This window comes from Thamnophis sirtalis, unplaced genomic scaffold, assembly GCF_051295495.1.
Source record: "Thamnophis sirtalis isolate CommonGarterSnake01/CBP01778 unplaced genomic scaffold, rThaSir2_p1.2 scaffold_3, whole genome shotgun sequence".
Lineage (NCBI taxonomy): Eukaryota > Metazoa > Chordata > Lepidosauria > Squamata > Natricidae > Thamnophis > Thamnophis sirtalis.
In genome coordinates this window covers 9,626,898-9,643,400 of record NW_028261383.1, presented here as the reverse complement: position 1 = coordinate 9,643,400, position 16,503 = coordinate 9,626,898, and the positions used below count along the sequence as shown (strand labels likewise).

The 16,503-nt window shown below is 42.3% G+C and overlaps 1 protein-coding gene across 1 annotated transcript; it reads left to right on the top strand.

Annotated features, from left to right (window-relative positions):
* The first annotated feature begins 110 nt into the window (after window positions 1-110).
* On the top strand, window positions 111-12,153 carry LOC106549527 (uncharacterized). The gene is made up of 5 exons (XM_014067215.2): window positions 111-3,083; window positions 3,245-3,299; window positions 3,555-3,637; window positions 4,430-4,556; window positions 7,282-12,153. Exons 1-5 carry the CDS (start codon window positions 2,682-2,684, stop codon window positions 8,892-8,894), a joined length of 2,280 nt encoding a protein of 759 aa, XP_013922690.2. The 5' UTR covers window positions 111-2,681; the 3' UTR covers window positions 8,895-12,153.
* The last annotated feature ends 4,350 nt before the right edge of the window (window positions 12,154-16,503 follow it).

Sequence of the window (16,503 nt, the reverse complement as noted above, 5' to 3'; positions counted from 1 at the left end):
AAGTTACAACGGCACTGAAAAAATGACTAATTTTCAGTTACCATTCCAGCAGTCATGTGATCAAGATTCAGATGGTTGGCAACGGACATATACCGATGCTGTGCCCCAGAATCATGTAATCACCTTTTGTGACTGTGACAAGCAAAGTCAATGGGGAAGCCAGATTCACTTAACAACTGGATTGCTAACTTATCAACTGAGGCAAGACAGGTGGTAAAAGGGGGGAAAATTCACTTAACAAATGCCTCACTTAACAACATAAATTTGAAGTTCAATTGTGGTTGTAAGTCGAGGACTACCTGTAGAAGCCATTCTTCTGAGCTCTATTTTTTTTTTTTTTAGAAATAGCTTTGGGGGAGGTTTTCTTTATCTTTTCAACCTTCACGTAAATCTATTTTCCCGTAGTTTGGGCAGAAGATGAGCTTCAAAGAGTTCTGTGCAGAAAGGAAGAGCTGGGAGTGCCATTTGGGATGGGGATACAGCTGCCCAATCCCCACTCATCATTCACAGATGAATGGAATAGGAATAGAATAGAATAACAGAGTTGGAAGGGACCTTGGAGGTTTTCTGGTCCAATCCCCTGCTCAGCAGGAGACTTTCTCCCATTTTAGACAAATGGTTGTCCAGTGTCTTCTTAAAAAATCCCAGTGTTGGTGAACTCACAATTACTAGAGGCAAATTGTTCCCCTACTTAATTATTCTCTGTCAGGAAATTTCTCCTTAGTTCTAGGTTGCTTCTCTCCTTGATTAGTTTCCATCAATTACTTCTTGTCCTGCTTTCAGGTGCTTTGGAGAATAGGTTGAACCCCTCTTTTTTGTGATAGGAAATTTAATTGCTTATTTTTATATCTTTTCAGGAGGAAGGACTCCCCAAGGGTAAAGCAGAGTTACCTCAAAACATGTGGCCCTTTTCTCCCCTCAGCATTGTCAGTGATACATCTTCTGACAATCTTTGCCTCTCAAACCCCTTCAGGATTCCTATGTTTCTTCCGAGGGGGTGTGAGTTCTCTTTCCTGCCCCCCAACTTCTAGCGTCACCTTTCGAATGAAGCTTCGGATCCTACCCGCCTCCCCTCCGTCTCCTTTGAGCGGGTGGAAAGCCGCTCGGTCTGAGGGAACTGCGGGAAGCGCAGGTCCCTCAGCCAAAAGTAGAAATGAGCCAGGATGAAAAAACTAAGGGGAAAAATTCCCAATAATTGGGGAGGAGGTGGTGGAAACGGACGGACGGACGACTCCAGCAGCCTAACAACCGCAGACCTCTCTGTCGCGCCTCCCTCACGGACGGAATCCGCCGCTCGATCTGAGGGAAGCGCAGACACCGCGTCAAAAAACAACTTCGCGTGAGCAACGGACAGTAGTCTCCACAGCAACCGCAGCCGCCTTCAACCACGCTGCTCTCCCATTGGCCAACGTTCTTCCCCACGGACCATTCGCGGCGCCGCCGCGGAAGGCACGCGCCTTCGCGAAGAAGTGGTCCGCCGACCGAGCGTGGGGCTGGCCGGCTCGGCTGCCTCTCCTTGGTGTGGGCGGAGCCGGAAGCAGGAGCTCCTCTCTCAGAGCTTTTGAGCGGGCGACTGCCGCTGGTGGGTGCGGTGTGCGCAGTTGCGAGTGGAGGGAAAGTCGGATTTCTGAGGGGAAATCCCTTGACCTGGCTGCCTCTCCCTGTCTGCTATGTCACACGCGTGAATCTGGAGTGACTCCGGCTTGTGACCCTTGCCTACTGGAGTCGTTTCAGGGCCTCCCACTGCAGATCCAGGGAGCGAGCTGCAAGGCTGCAACTCTCCTGACTCTCGGGGGGCGACTGAGGGACCCCACTTGTGGAGCGCCCATCCCCCAATTGCTCTGCTGATCTGCCCAAAGAAGCCCCTCAGATCAGAATGAAAAATACTCTCTTTTGTAAAGTGGCTTGAAAGGCATGAGATTCCCAACAAGAATAATAGAGTTGGCAGGGACCTTGGACGTCTTCTAGTCCAACCTGCTGTTCAGGCAGGAAGCCCTATACCAGCGGTTCCCAACCTTTTGGGCTCCAGGGACTAGTTCCGTAGAGAGAGGTTTTTCCATGGACTGGAAGATACATGGTTTCATATGTGCTGCCTGCATCCTGTAAATGAGGTTCATTTCTTTGCACAGCTGGTTTCTGGCATGCTGCGAACCAGTGCCAGTCCGCAGACTCAGGGTTTACAACCCCTGCCCTATACCATTTCAGACAAATGATTGTTCAATCTCCTCTTAAAATCTTCCATTGTTGGAGCATCCTCAACTTCTGGAGACATGTCGTTCTACTGATTAATTGTTCTGTCATGAAATTTTTCTTTAGTTTTAGATTGCTTCTCTCCTTGATTCATTTCCATCCATTGCTTTTTGTCCTACCTTAAGGTGCTTTGGGGAATAGGTTGCTCCCCTCCCTTCTTTGTAACAACCTCTTAGGCATACCCTTGGAAGTGAGTCTTCAAAAGACTGATCCTCCTTTGCATTATATTTTACATTGCAGGTTGGGAATAAGAAGCAACTTCATCCTCTGAAGGTTTTTCTTACACAAGAGACAAAAAGAATAGAGCAGCAAAGATGAATGAATGACACTTAAATTTCTCATCGGAGTTTTTATGACATTCCAGTTCCCTGAACGAAAGAAGCTTTGAAGACTTTCACTCATTGGAGGGTGCAGTTGAGCTCCGAGGGAACATGAACCCAGGAAAACCATCTTGGGAAGGACTGGCACTTTGTGATCCTCTTCAGGAGAGCAGTGCAATAGGCCAAAAAAAGGCAGGACAGAGGATTCAGAGTGAAAAAACAATTACTTTCTGCGCAAAGAGACAACCCTTCAGGGAGCTCCGCTATCAGGATGCTGAGGGTCCCCGAGGAATCTGCAGCCGCCTCCACCATCTTTGCAATCAATGGCTGAACCCAGAAAAACATACAAAAGCCCAGATGCTGGATTTAGTAGTCCTGGAGCAGTTCCTGGCCATTCTGCCACTGGAGATGGAGAATTGGGTGCGGGAATGTGGAGCCGAGACCAGTCCCCAGGCAGTGGCTCTGGCTGAAGGCTTCCTCCTGAGTCAGACAGGGGAGAAGGAGCAAGGAGAGGTGCAGATCTAATTGTTTACAAGTGAGGGAATAATGCCAGTGTGAAATATTTGGGGCATTTTTATATTTCCATTCACAATTATTTTTGAAAGTGATTTGTTCTGTGTTTCTGTGTTCCCACATGTGGTACTTCTAACATCTTTCTTTGCTCTTCTCCACAGTTGCCAATAGAGATGTCCATTCAGAATTTGATGGCTGAGCATCCTAAGGCAAGAAGTGAGCAGTTAAATCCTTGTCAGAACAATTCAATTGGAGAAATTTCTCCAAAGGATCTGAATCGAGACATGTCACCAGGTAAGGGAAGGATCCCTTCTGCTACAGTGAAGTTCTTAAGAGCACTCAGAAGATTTTTATTCCTTATTTTTAAAAATTAGCTCATGGCCCTATGTGCTACAATAGCATTTATTTTTTGTTTTCCCCTGAATTTATAAAGCATTATTTTTAAAAGTATCTATTTCCTCCATCTTTAAGGGGCAGAGAACAGAGAACAGTTGGTGGTAAGAGAAACATCTCTTTCCAATGAAGCAGAAGCAAACGTTGGGTTTACAGCACAGGTAGGAGGAAAATTTCCTGTACTCCCAAAAGTGCAAATATGATTAAAGCAAGAAGCATCTGGGCTATCCCCCACCTACATTTCAACCTCTGTTCCAACATGAGACTCTTGCCACCTCAAGAGGTCCATGTGGCTTGTCCTTTTCTTATATCTTCAAAATATAAAATACAAAAAGAAAAAATAAAGGGAAAACAAGGGAGGAAAAATAAAACTTTTTGTTATAGAAATGGCTTGTCTGTCTGTCTGTCTGTCTCTCTATTTATCATTTCTATAGCAACAATTCTAATCAGCAAAATCTAAAATCAAAGTTTTATTCCCCCCCACAAAAAACCCCACAACAATCTAAAAGTGGTTTCCAAGTAGAAACAAAATGAATGTTGTTCTTTTCTTTAATTAAATAAGACAATTTAGTTATCTCTGCTAATTCCATCAACTTTTGTTGCCATTTGTCCATTGTGAGGCTTTATCCTTTTTTTGATCAGCTCCCTTCCAATGAAAAGATAGAGCTGGAGCAGCTCTGAGGGATGGAAGGCTGGAACTGATTCTTTCAGAACAAATCTATGATTTGGGTCTTCACGAGCACTGAATCCTGACAGATGCAATAAAGTTAATCAGCCTTTCAGACTCTGATGGTGTCAAGAGAGGATGGAGAAAGAAACCTTTCCTTTTACTCTCTCAAATTCTGAAAACAGACAGGAAAAGCTTTATGAATGTCACTGCTTCACGGTTCTCGTGAGAGAATTTGATTTTCCCTGGCTTTTCTATTAGTAAGAAACGTTTGCTTCTCTTTCAGGGTTCCATATCCTTTGAGGAGTTGTCCATATACTTCACCGAGGAGGAGTGGGGTTTGCTAGATTATGATCAGAAAGCTCTGCATGGAGAGGTCATGCTGGAGATGTCTAAGAATGTGGCTTCTCTGGGTAAATAATCGCTTTTTGTAATTTGTCCAGATATACGTAGTCTTTGACTTTAAAAAAATCATTTAGTGGCTGTTCGAAGTTATAATGGCATTCGAAAAGGTGACTTATGACAGTTTTTCACACTTAAGACCATTGCAGGGTTCCCACATTCATGTGATCAAAATTCAGATGCTTGGCAACTGATTCATATTTATGACTGTTGCAGTGTCCTGGGGTCCTGTGATTACCTTATGTAACCTGACAAGCAAAATCAATGGGAAAACCAAATTCATTTAACTATGTTGCTAACTTAACAACTGCAGTTATTCCCTCAACAACTATGACAAGAAAGATAGTAAAATGGGGCAGAACTCACTTAACAAATGTCTCACTTAGCAACAGAAATTTTGGACTCATTTGTGGTCGTGTTGAGGAGTACCTATAGTTGGATATGGCAACTAATTAGAAGGAATATATTTTGTTTCTTCCATGTTATTCCCTAACCAATAAATTATCTTGGCTATTAAATTCTTGAAAATGGAAGTTTAGATAATATATATCAAACTGGTAACTGTATGAATCATTGACAGTCAAAACACAAATATCACATCTACTTCAACAGATGCCTGCTGGCAGTTAGGAAAGGGATCCTGGCAGTTTACTCCAAAAAAATAAATACCAATCTACTCTGAGGATCGTGAACAAAAATTAAAAACCATGTTTGAAACTACATAGAATTTTTTTAAAAAAGTCAATAGTAAATGGCTCGTACAGAACTGTGTCATCTTGACTGTGTGCAAAATCATGTATTTTGATTTGAAAAACTGAACAATATCATAAAGCTGGATTGGAGCCAGAAAGAGACCAAATTTATTGAAGAATAGAGAAGTTGCTCTTTTGGAAAGATGATAGTGATTTGAATTATTTAACTTGGAGCAAAGTTGGTCAGGGGACATATGTCATACAATCACACATTGCATAGAACCAGTGAATAAAGAAAATAGTTTCTTGTTCACTAACAATATTATGAATATCTCCATTAAAATGAAATGTGAGATACTTAGGAAAATACAGATAGCATAGTTGGAAAGGACCCCCTGCTCTGGCAAGAGACCCCATACCATTTCAGAAAATGGTTGTCCTATCTCTTCTTAAAAATCTTCATTATTGGAGCACCCACAACTTTTGGAGGCAAGTCATCGCACCAATTAATTAATTCTCACTGTCAGGAAATTTCTCCTTAGTTTTAAGTTGTTTTTCTCCTTGATTAATTTCTGTCCATTGTTTCTTTTTTAGATATATAAAGTTTTTTTTATTTTTTCATTTTCATAACATATAACCACATGTATACTATTACATAGCATACATCGTATTGTATTATTAAATGTTTATATCAATTCATCTTACCATCACCTCCCAAAAACAATTATTGGCTCTTCTGCTCTCCATATACCATATTTGTACCTTATCCATCACTTTCTTCTCCCTCCTCCCCCTCCCTACCTCCTTTCTTCCCTCTGTCACCCTTCCCTTCTCTACTTCCCCTTGCTCTCTCCTCCTCTCTCCCCTTTCCACTCCTCCTTTCTCTCTTCCTCTTCCCCCCCTCTCTCCTATCCCTCTCTTCTTCCCTTACCTCTTTCCTTTACTTCACAATTTTCATCTCATTTACTTGGTGTATTTCAGCTCTGAGCAAGCTCCATTTTATGTTGATGGTATTTATAATTCCTTTTCAGTATACATATTTAATTTTAACATATATCTTCCTTCTTTTTTAAAAAGAGAGAACAGAAAGGTATACATATATAGTCATTATACTTTTAACACACACACACCCGCCTAATTTTGGCCGAGATGTAGACCTGGTTACAATTCCCAGCTATTCTCATCATTATGTTTATATAATTATACATTATACATCCTTACGGGCCCCCACTTTGTAATTCTGTCTTTAAATCTCAATAGTTTCCCATTATAAATATATATCTTGGTTTAGATTACCCTTAATTGTCTATAAATGGCAATCCTTACTGTTCAATGTTCATTACAATTCCCTTAATCTACAATATAGAATAATAAGCAGTACACATCTAACTTTGTTCATAATCTAAAACGTTATATACATGTCCATGTTTCATATATTTTAACCCATGCTTAATTGTCCTTCTATTGTTATATTCAATCAATTAGCAACTCAGTTTAATTATCATGTATAAAAGTGAATCACAAACCTCTGCTTTACAGTCTCCCCATATCAGTTTCATATTTGTCCATTTCCATATGTTTTAATCCTTATTTAATTATATTTCCATTATCATATTCAGTCAGTTAGCAACTCCATTTTATTGTCATGTTTAAGAATTATAACTGTGGGTTAATAGATCTTACCAGGCTCTCATCTCGCCTCTGCACACTCCTGTTGAGCTGCTTTGGCCTGGAGCCAGCTTCTTGTGCAGCCATGTTGCCATGCTGCTGCCCTGGCTCCAATTCAGAGGGCAAATCTGTGACCTACAAGGGACCTATTGCACTCCCTCTGGGTCTGATAAGACTCTGCCCCTTCTCCACCCCCCACCCCCCGGACTGGGACGTTCTTTCTGGCAACCCTTCAAATACTGGAAAACTACTATCATATCTCCCATAGTCCTTTTAATTAAACTAGACATACCACCTAGATGTAAACTAGAATAAAGGAATGGTTACAATAGATGGCTTAACTGGATTTCCCCCCACTGTTTCTTTCTCTCTCAAGCAGGCAGTAAACAGAAGAATGAGATTTATCAGGAATCAAAAGAGACACCAATACAGATTCTAAAAGTTGAAGTGGGAGAAGAGAATCAATGGCAACCAAAAAGTGAAGACGGAGTCCAGCTGAATGATCAAAGGGGGGAAAATCCTCCTTTATCTCTGAAAATCTATGATTTGCTGGCCCAAGAAAATCTTAATAGAGAAGGGATGGGACAGTATTCAGGCTGTGATGAAGTATTTGAAGAACAATCAATCTTCAGTAACCCATGTCGATGGAGACAGAAAGGGAACAGGTATAATCAGAACTGCACTCCTCATTGGAGAGATGAGATGGGGGGAAAAACTTTTGAATGTAAGGACTATGAAAACAAATTGAATTACTCCAGTAACCTTATTTCTCATCCAAGGAAACACACGGGTGAGAATCCATATAAATGTATAGTGTGTGGAAAGAGCTTCACAAGGAACGATAAACTTACCACCCATATAAGAATTCATACAGGGGAAAAACCATATAAATGCACAGAGTGTGGAAAGAGCTTCACGAGGAACGACATACTTATTTCCCATAAAAGGATCCACACGAAAGAGAAACCATACAAATGCATGGAATGTGGAAAGAGTTACAGTCACTCCAAAAGCCTTATATCTCATGAAATTATACACAAAGGGGAAAAACCATATAAATGCATGGAATGTGGAAAGAGTTTTAGCCAGTGCAGTAGCCTTATCTATCATAAAAGGATCCACACAGGGGAGAAGCCGTACCGGTGTATGGAGTGTGGAAAAAGTTTCACAAGGAATGATACATTGATTTCCCATAGACGAATTCACACAGGGGAGAAGCCATTTAAATGCTTAGAATGTGGAAAGAGCTACAGTCACTCCAGAAGCCTTATTTCTCATGAAACAATCCACAAAAGGGAGAAACCCTATCAGTGCTTGGAATGTGGAAAGAGCTTCAGCCGATGCAATAGCCTTACCTCTCACAAAAGGATCCACACAGGAGAGAAACCGTATAAATGCATGGAATGTGGAAAAAGCTTCAATCACTCCAGTAACCTTAGAACCCACAAAAGTATTCACAGAGGAGAAAAACCACATAAATGCCTGGAGTGTGGAAAGAGCTTCACAAGGAGCACAGATCTTACCTCCCATAAAAGGATCCACACAGGAGAGAAACCCTATAAGTGTATGGAATGTGGAAAGAGCTTCACTCATTCCAATACCCTTACTTCTCATAAAACCATCCACACTGGGGAGAAGTCATATAAATGTACCGAGTGTGGAAAGAGCTTCAGTACAAACAGTTCTTTAACATCCCACAAAAGGATCCATACAGGGGAGAAACCATATAAATGCATGGACTGTGGAAAGAGTTTCAGAACAAGCAGTTATCTTACTTACCACAAAAGAATTCACACGGGGGAAAAACCCTACCAATGCCTAGAGTGTGGGAAAAGGTTTAATCATCCCAGCACCCTTGCTTCCCATAAAACAATCCACACAAGGGAGAAACAATATAAATGCCTAGAATGTGGAATGTGTTTTACACAGAGTTGTCACCTTACTTCCCACAAGAGAGCCACAATGGGATTTAACTATATAAATGCTTAAAATGGGGTGAGACCTTTCATCTTCGTCACTTGCATGGAAAAAACAAGTGCTTCAATGAGAATATTCTTGTTACTTGATCTTAAAGGTAGATGACCACATAAGTTAGAAAGAGAAATATTCCTCCCCTGAGGTTACAGATAGTCCTTGACTTACAATGGTTCATTTAATAACCATTTGAAGTTACAATGGTACTGAATAGGGGGATTTATGTCCGTTTTTCAGATCACTGTTGCAGCATCCCCATGGTCATTTGGATGCTTGGCAGCTAGTTGATACTTATGATGGTTATGATGATACTTATGATGGTTGCAGTGACCTAAGATCACATGATCAGCTTTTGCAAACTTTTGACAAGCCGTCAATAGGGAAGCCATGTTCATTTAACAACCATGTTACTAGCTTAACAACTGGAATGATTCATTTAAACTCTGCCAAAAAAAGTTTTAAAATGGAGCAGAACTTTGCTTAATAATTGTCTCACTTAGCAATATAAATGTTGGTCGTAAGTTGAAAACTACATGTTTATGGTCCTTGATGATAAGCAGTATTCAACCATTCAGACTCTAGGTCCGGGGTTGGGGGAAATCTACATTTGAATTTCTTTCTCTTATCAACGTAAGTCTGCACTATATATTTATTCTCTAGTATTTTTAATAATTTTCCTTGCAATGTTAGGGCTGATAATCAACTCTATCAGAGGCCTTGGGAGCTATACCCAGATTTCCCAAGTGTCCACTAAGGTGGTAATTATGCAGTTTGAGCTTTCTTTTTTTATATATATAAAAAAAATTTATTACATAGACAACACATACACACAACAATAAAACAAAAACAAAAAAAACATCACATACAGCATGTCATTTGGTTACAGGTGTTTTAACATCCATATTCTCAAATAATATTTACCATCTCAGATTTTTCAACTAGTATAACTAAATACCTCACTTTCATTGTACAGTATATGTTCAGTTACAATTAGTATTATTTTTTTCCAGTAAATCATGATTCCCTTACATTCTTGATTATCTATTTGATAACAGTATACCTTTATATAACCCCATGTAGTAGAATTTTTTTTTACCAACCATTTATATTTGTATATCACTGTTTTCAATTATGCATAATTCTACCAATCGACTAGCAGTTTGAGCTTTCTGATGATAGAATTGACCCTGCTTTGACTTCATTTCCCCCCAAAGCAAAGTATAAAGTGCCAGAGAAAGGCAGAAATAATATTTTTCTTCAGTATTTCATAAAAATAATTTTAGGAATGACTAATTTGCTTGTAAAGGGGTGAATGGCTCGGCAGTTAAAGATGCTGAGCTTGTTAGCTGGAGGGCTGACAGCCTGTATTTGAGACCCGAAGTCAGGATTCCGACAAATGCTCTAATAAAAGCAGAAGCCTGAAGCCAATATTCAAGAAAAAAATGTTTATTAGGAGTGCCAAGGCCATACAGACCTAGTGAAGCCAGTTCTGACCCTATTCAGTTTGCGCCTTGCCTCTGATTCTGTTTCCCCCTCCCCCCAAAGTATGTCATCAATCACATTCCCCAAGGAAGCAATTTTGTAGGTTGTAGAAGTCACTCCCTCGGGCTGTTACTGGTTTCTGTGGAAATGGCCTTAACTTTGGCCGACTAGGATGTGCGTTGTTTTGACTGAGGTGCAAATTTCTTGGTGCAGCTGTGAGGCTCAATTCCCCATCCCCTTGCATATGGCAACTCGGGAGCAGGTTAGGGAAGCTTTACAAGTTGACACCGAACACCGCACAGTGGGGTGAGCTCCTTGGCCCAGCTACTGCTCATCTAGAAGTTTGAAACCGTGCAAATGTGAATATATTATTGGTACCACTTAAGTGGGAAGCTAATAGTGTTCTATGTACTTTGGTGTATAATCATGCTGGGCCCATTACCACAGAAATTTCTTCAAACAATGCTGGCTCCTTTGGCTAGAAAACAGATGAGCACCTCCCCTTAGAGTTGGACATGACTGAAAGGGAAACCATTTACCTTTAATTTGCTGTATTAGAAGCGAAAGAATGTGATCTCTAAACAAAAGTGATCAACCTGTAAGCTTACCTCAAAATTGTAGAAGAAATTAAAGTTTCCAAAGAGTCATTTTAGATGTTTATGCTGATTAAAGGTAATAAATTTGAGAATGCTTGATGAATGTTCATAAGGTTGCCTTTTTAAACGTAATGATGATGATTAATATGCTTAGGATGAGATTTCATAGAAGTGAATGGGAATGGAGAAATCTTCCAAATGCAGTGATTTTATACAAAACATACTATTTAGAAATAAAGTATAGAAAGATGCAGAGTTCAAATCTTACTCCATGATAGAAATTAAGAGACAGAATCCAAAAATGCATTGAATGAATGAAAAGTTGCAGCAATACCAGAATTCCTTAATATGCATGAAATCTCAAAGTCTTTAGAGATTTCTACAATACAATTTGATTGAATATGGTGTCTAAATTGCTATTGGCACTGAAGAAGGTTGCCTGATTATTAAATTGATCAATTAATGTACCATCAAGTCAGTGTTGACTCTTAATAATCACGTAGATAGATTTTTCTCCATGATGATCTGCCCCAACTTTGTTTTTTAGATCTTCCCTAATTAAATGGGACCACCTAATACCGATCCTAAAACTACCAGATTTAATTAAGTTGAATTATCTAATTTTTTTTTACTGGATTTTGGAGTCAAGTCCCAAAGAGAGGCAGTTGTCAATATCATTCAGCATCTGCAGGAAGTTCAGCAGGTTGGTTGGATGCTTATGTAGTGTCTTCTGAAAAAAGTGCATCTTATTTTTGGATTATAAAAGATAATTAGATATTTATCCAGACATTTGTAAAATAATAAGTTCCTCCAGGATTGGCCTCTCTCATTTTTCTTCTTCAGTAGGTCCCTGAATAAAGTTGAAACTGGTCTTTTTTTAGTATCAATAAATGAATGACATTCTTGAAGCATTAGTTTCAAACTGATTTTGGTAAGATAAACAAATTGGTTGAAAATAATAGAATGAGTCCATGCAAAGGTCTTCATTTAAGAAAAAGAAGGTGAACATACAGATATAAAATTGGGATATTTGGTTTAGTAATAATAATTTGGGGGCATTTTAATATGCAGTCTCAACTCTCTAGACATAGGTTTACTATTTTCTTTGAGTTCATTATGCAGTATCTGTAAACAATTTAATCTGTTTATAATATCTGTAATTACTGAATGTGTAACTTATAAAATATTCAAGTTTTTCCTGGTGGTCTGATTTGATTTTGTTTTATCTAGTGCTGCTGTTTTTGATTTGTTTCATTTAGAGAGCCTTCCTGCTCCATATATGATTCAGGGTGGCGTGTTGAGTGCTCTAATTGAAATGGTAGTGAAAAACGCAACTTAAAAAGAATAGAAATGCTGGAAATCAAAACACTAAATCTCATTTTGATTCCTCTTCATTGATTCGTTGTGTGCCATTCTCATTTTTGACACAATTCTCTAGATTATCTTTTTCTTCTTAGAGAGTGGAAATCTTCAGGAGAACATCAAATAAACCTGTAAACGGAACAATTCTGCTTATTAATATAACTTAATCTATATCTCTGTAAGAAGGAAGGAAGGGGAAATAGTCACATTTTGAAGGTTCTGTTAGCCAGTCTAGAACAATAAAGTATAATTCTAGTCCACTTATCTGGCCAACTTCCTAGGCTGACTGTAAGGCTTGCTGCAGCTCAGGACCTTAGAAAAGAAAGGCCCTTGACTCCATTTGGTTGAAGTGATATGTTCTTTTACTAAGGTTACGTGGTTGTAGCAAAAGAAAGACTTGATCTGAAGATTTCAACATAAAATGTTTCATTTTTCCCTTTCTGTAGCCCTCCCACCCTTCTTGACCAGTCCATCTCTGTCTAATGATGTGCTGTTTAGATGTTTTGGGAACAGTTCAGATGTTTGGCACCACTGGGTGCAATTTCACATTTTTTCCCAGGCCAGGTGTCAGGGTTCCAACCAATTTCACGAATTGTAGAAGTCCCTCCTTCCAGCCACTGTAAATCTGCATGGAAATGATCTTGACGTTACCAGCTGGAATGTGATTTGTTTTGACAGAAATGCAAGTTCCTCACTGCAGCTGTGAGGCTTGATCCCCCTGCCTATGGCAACTTGAGAGCAGGTCAGGAATGCTTCCGAGTTGACACCAGGTGTCTTTGAAGACTGGTACATGCCGGTTCTCAATAGAGATGGAGATAGCATCCACTTATGGGTTAACCCTGTCTGTTCTCTGATTGGACTGAGTCTGATTACTAATTAATTAGCCACCTATATAAACCCGTCCCTGTGAGTGACTCCACCCAGCTTTCGACTCACTCCACTCTGGACAGTTGTGTTATCCAGTGTTTCCAGTATTTGAGCGAATCTCTCTTTATTGATTCTCAATTTGGCAGTGAGTAATTGCGGAAAAGAAGAGTGGGCTGGTGATATCAGAACCATCCAAAGTGGCCAGCAGGAGCCTTGGGGCTCTCGGAGAGAGGCTTATTGAGGCAATTCTACCCAGCCTCGAGCCACAGGTGCGGGGGGGGGGGGGGAGTCACGCGCTGACAAGCCAGCCCTAAATCTTCATACTGTGCACTGCAATCCCCGGAACAGTATCTCCCATCTGCTGTGTGCAGCCGATTGTGCAGCGTGCTTGCGCAGCTGTGGGGCACTTGACAGGGTTGCCCCCGGCGTCTTCAGGCCAGATCACAGGCAGGAACTGCCACAACTCTGGGAAACATCATTCCGACACCACGGGGAGACAAACGGTCCCCTTAAACTGCTTTCGCGCCCTGCAGGCGGTAATTGAGGGCATGTGTGACCACATTGGCCTGAGGGGGCTCTCAGAAGCCTAGAAAAAGTACCAGTGGCCATTTTGAAAAGGAAAAATTTGGCACAGTCGCCATTTTGAAAAATAACTCGTTCCAATGGCAGACAGCAACGTGTCAGACCATCCTGGCATTGAAAGAGGCGGTCAGGGGGGGTTGCTGTTAGTAGCTGGAGGGCCCGATCCCCTGGCCTTGCCTGCCTCGTCCCAGGGCAACAGTACAACTAAGCCACATAATAAGAGCTCTAAGGGCTCTAAATCATCCAGCAAGGGCTCCAAGTCTAAAAAGACTTCTAAGTCGACAGACAAAGAGACTACCCCTCAGACCAAGACCGGGCCTCATCACCATTCCTCCACTTCCAAATCAGACCGCAGCCCTCCTTTGCAGTTGGATCCTGGGCCTGGCCCATTTAGCCCAATGCTGTCTATTAATACTTCAGGGCTCTAGGGGCAATCTGTACCACCAGCCCCTATGGTGCCCTATGGAGCCTCGCCTACCTGGCAGACATGTGGCCACATTTACGCCCACGGCTGCCGGCCTCCGCCCTGAGTACCCGACCCCCACCACTGGACTACCAGTCCTTCATTGCAGAGGCCATTAAACATGGGATTGCGGCTGGGTTGCAGCAACGACGAGTGCTGCCGACACCACCACTGACTGCCCCGGTTCGCGCCCACAGAGATCTCGTGCCCAATCAGTCACCTCAGTGCCCACATCGCAGTCGATCCCTGGCCTCAGAGGAAGGGGGGATCAGGGAAGTCGAACTGTCTGAGGAAGAGGGGGCAAGCCCAGACAAGCCAGTTGCCTTGGGCCTCTCTCCACTGGCCCTGTTCAAACCTCTGCTTTCCAAGGCAATCACTGCAGCCAATATGGGGGGACAGGTAGAGACTCCCTCAACCTCTGGAGCCACCAAGTCAGTACATGGTTTATGGACATAAATTGGAGACGAACACCATCCCTGCTCCCCAGTTGTTTAGGGACACAATCCAGAGGCAATGGGCTGCACCAACATCAGGCCCGGCCCTGTCCAGCTCGGACAGGTGCTTTTATAATATGGCAGAGGGCCTTGATAAACGGTTGCTATGATCGACGGTAGATGCCCCAATTTCAGCCCTTCACTCTAACACTATGTTACCCGGATCCCAGGAGGAGGCCCTAAAACCCGAGGAGAAGAAGGCTGATCAAACTCTCCAGCGGGGTCACCAAGCAGCCGCTTGGGTGGTCCGGGCTTCATCAGCAGCTTCCTTTTTCTCTTGTTCTAGCCTGTGTTCATTGCAGCATCTGCAGGAGAGAATCACGGCTGGGGATTCCAGGGCACACCAGGACCTGAATAAGATCATAGCTTATAGGTGCAGTTTTCGGCTGATGCCACCCTGAGTGCCACCAAATTTGCCTCTTGGGCCATGGCATCATCCATGGCCTATCGACTGCTTAAAATGCACTCCTTGCAGTCAGTTTTAGAAGGGGTGCGACAGGATGACTATCTCACCTCTATCGACTTGACAGAGGCATATTTGCATATACCTATCCTCCAGGACCACCGTTGTCCCCTCCGTTTTTGCTATGATAACTGTCATTATCAATACAAAGCCCTACCCTTTGGCCTCTCATCTGCCCCTCGGGCTTTCACTAAGGTGTTGGCCACCCTGATGGCACATTTGAGGACAGTGCCCATCAGGATTATGTCTTATCTAGATGACATCTTGCTATTGTCACGCTCTAGGGATAAGGCCATGAAGGACCTCAACACCACTATTCAAGTCCTCCAATCCCATGGTTTTTCCATCAACAGGAACAAGAGTCACTTTGTACCTACCACTCACATTTTGCACCTGGGGGCTTGGATTGACACAGAGGCATCCCAGGTGTTCCCCTCTGAGGAGAGACAGGACAGTCTCTGCCAATTAGTGTCTCAGGTGGAGAGGGAATGGAAGGTTTCACTGGCTACTTTGTCTAAATTACTGGGGAAGATGGTTTCGGCCATCTCAATTGTCTCTTGGGCCAGACTACACACCAGGGAATTGCAATGGCTCCTACTGCCCTTCCAAAGGGAACAGAGGAGCACTTCCCTGGCTAGAGTTACCTTGCCTAGCGAGGTACATCACTCCTTGCATTGGTGGAGGTCCCCTGCGATCAAAAGAGGGTGTCATTTTGGGGTGGAGGACAGGATCACGATCACAAATGATGTGAGTCTCCGAGGTTGGGGCACCCACTTTGACGGACATTTTGCACAGGGCAAGTGGTCAGAGGAGGAAGGTACCTTGAGTATTAACCTCGAGCTTAGAGCCATCCGTCTTGCCCTCCTCCACTTCGTAGACTTGATCAAGGGGACCCAGGTACTAATTCTGACAGATAACATAGCAATAGCAGTAGACTTATATACCGCTTCATAGGCCTTTCAGGCCTCTCTAAGCGGTTTACAGAGAGTCAGCATATTGCCCCCAACAATCTGGGTCCTCATTTTACCCACCTCGGAAGAATGGAAGGCTGAGTCAACCCTGAGCCGGTGAGATTTGAACCGCTGACCTGCTGATCTAGCAGTAGCCTGCAGTGCTGCATTTAACCACTGCGCCACCTTGGCTCACATTATGGCCAAGGCCCATATGAACAGGCAGGGAGGCACCAGGTCGAGAAAACTAATAGGGGAGGCGGAAGAGCTGGATTGCTCGGCGGAGATTAACCGTCTTTCATTACGGCACACCTACACCATTCCCCCATATCCAAGTAGGATTCAACTATTAGAAGAATTTACTT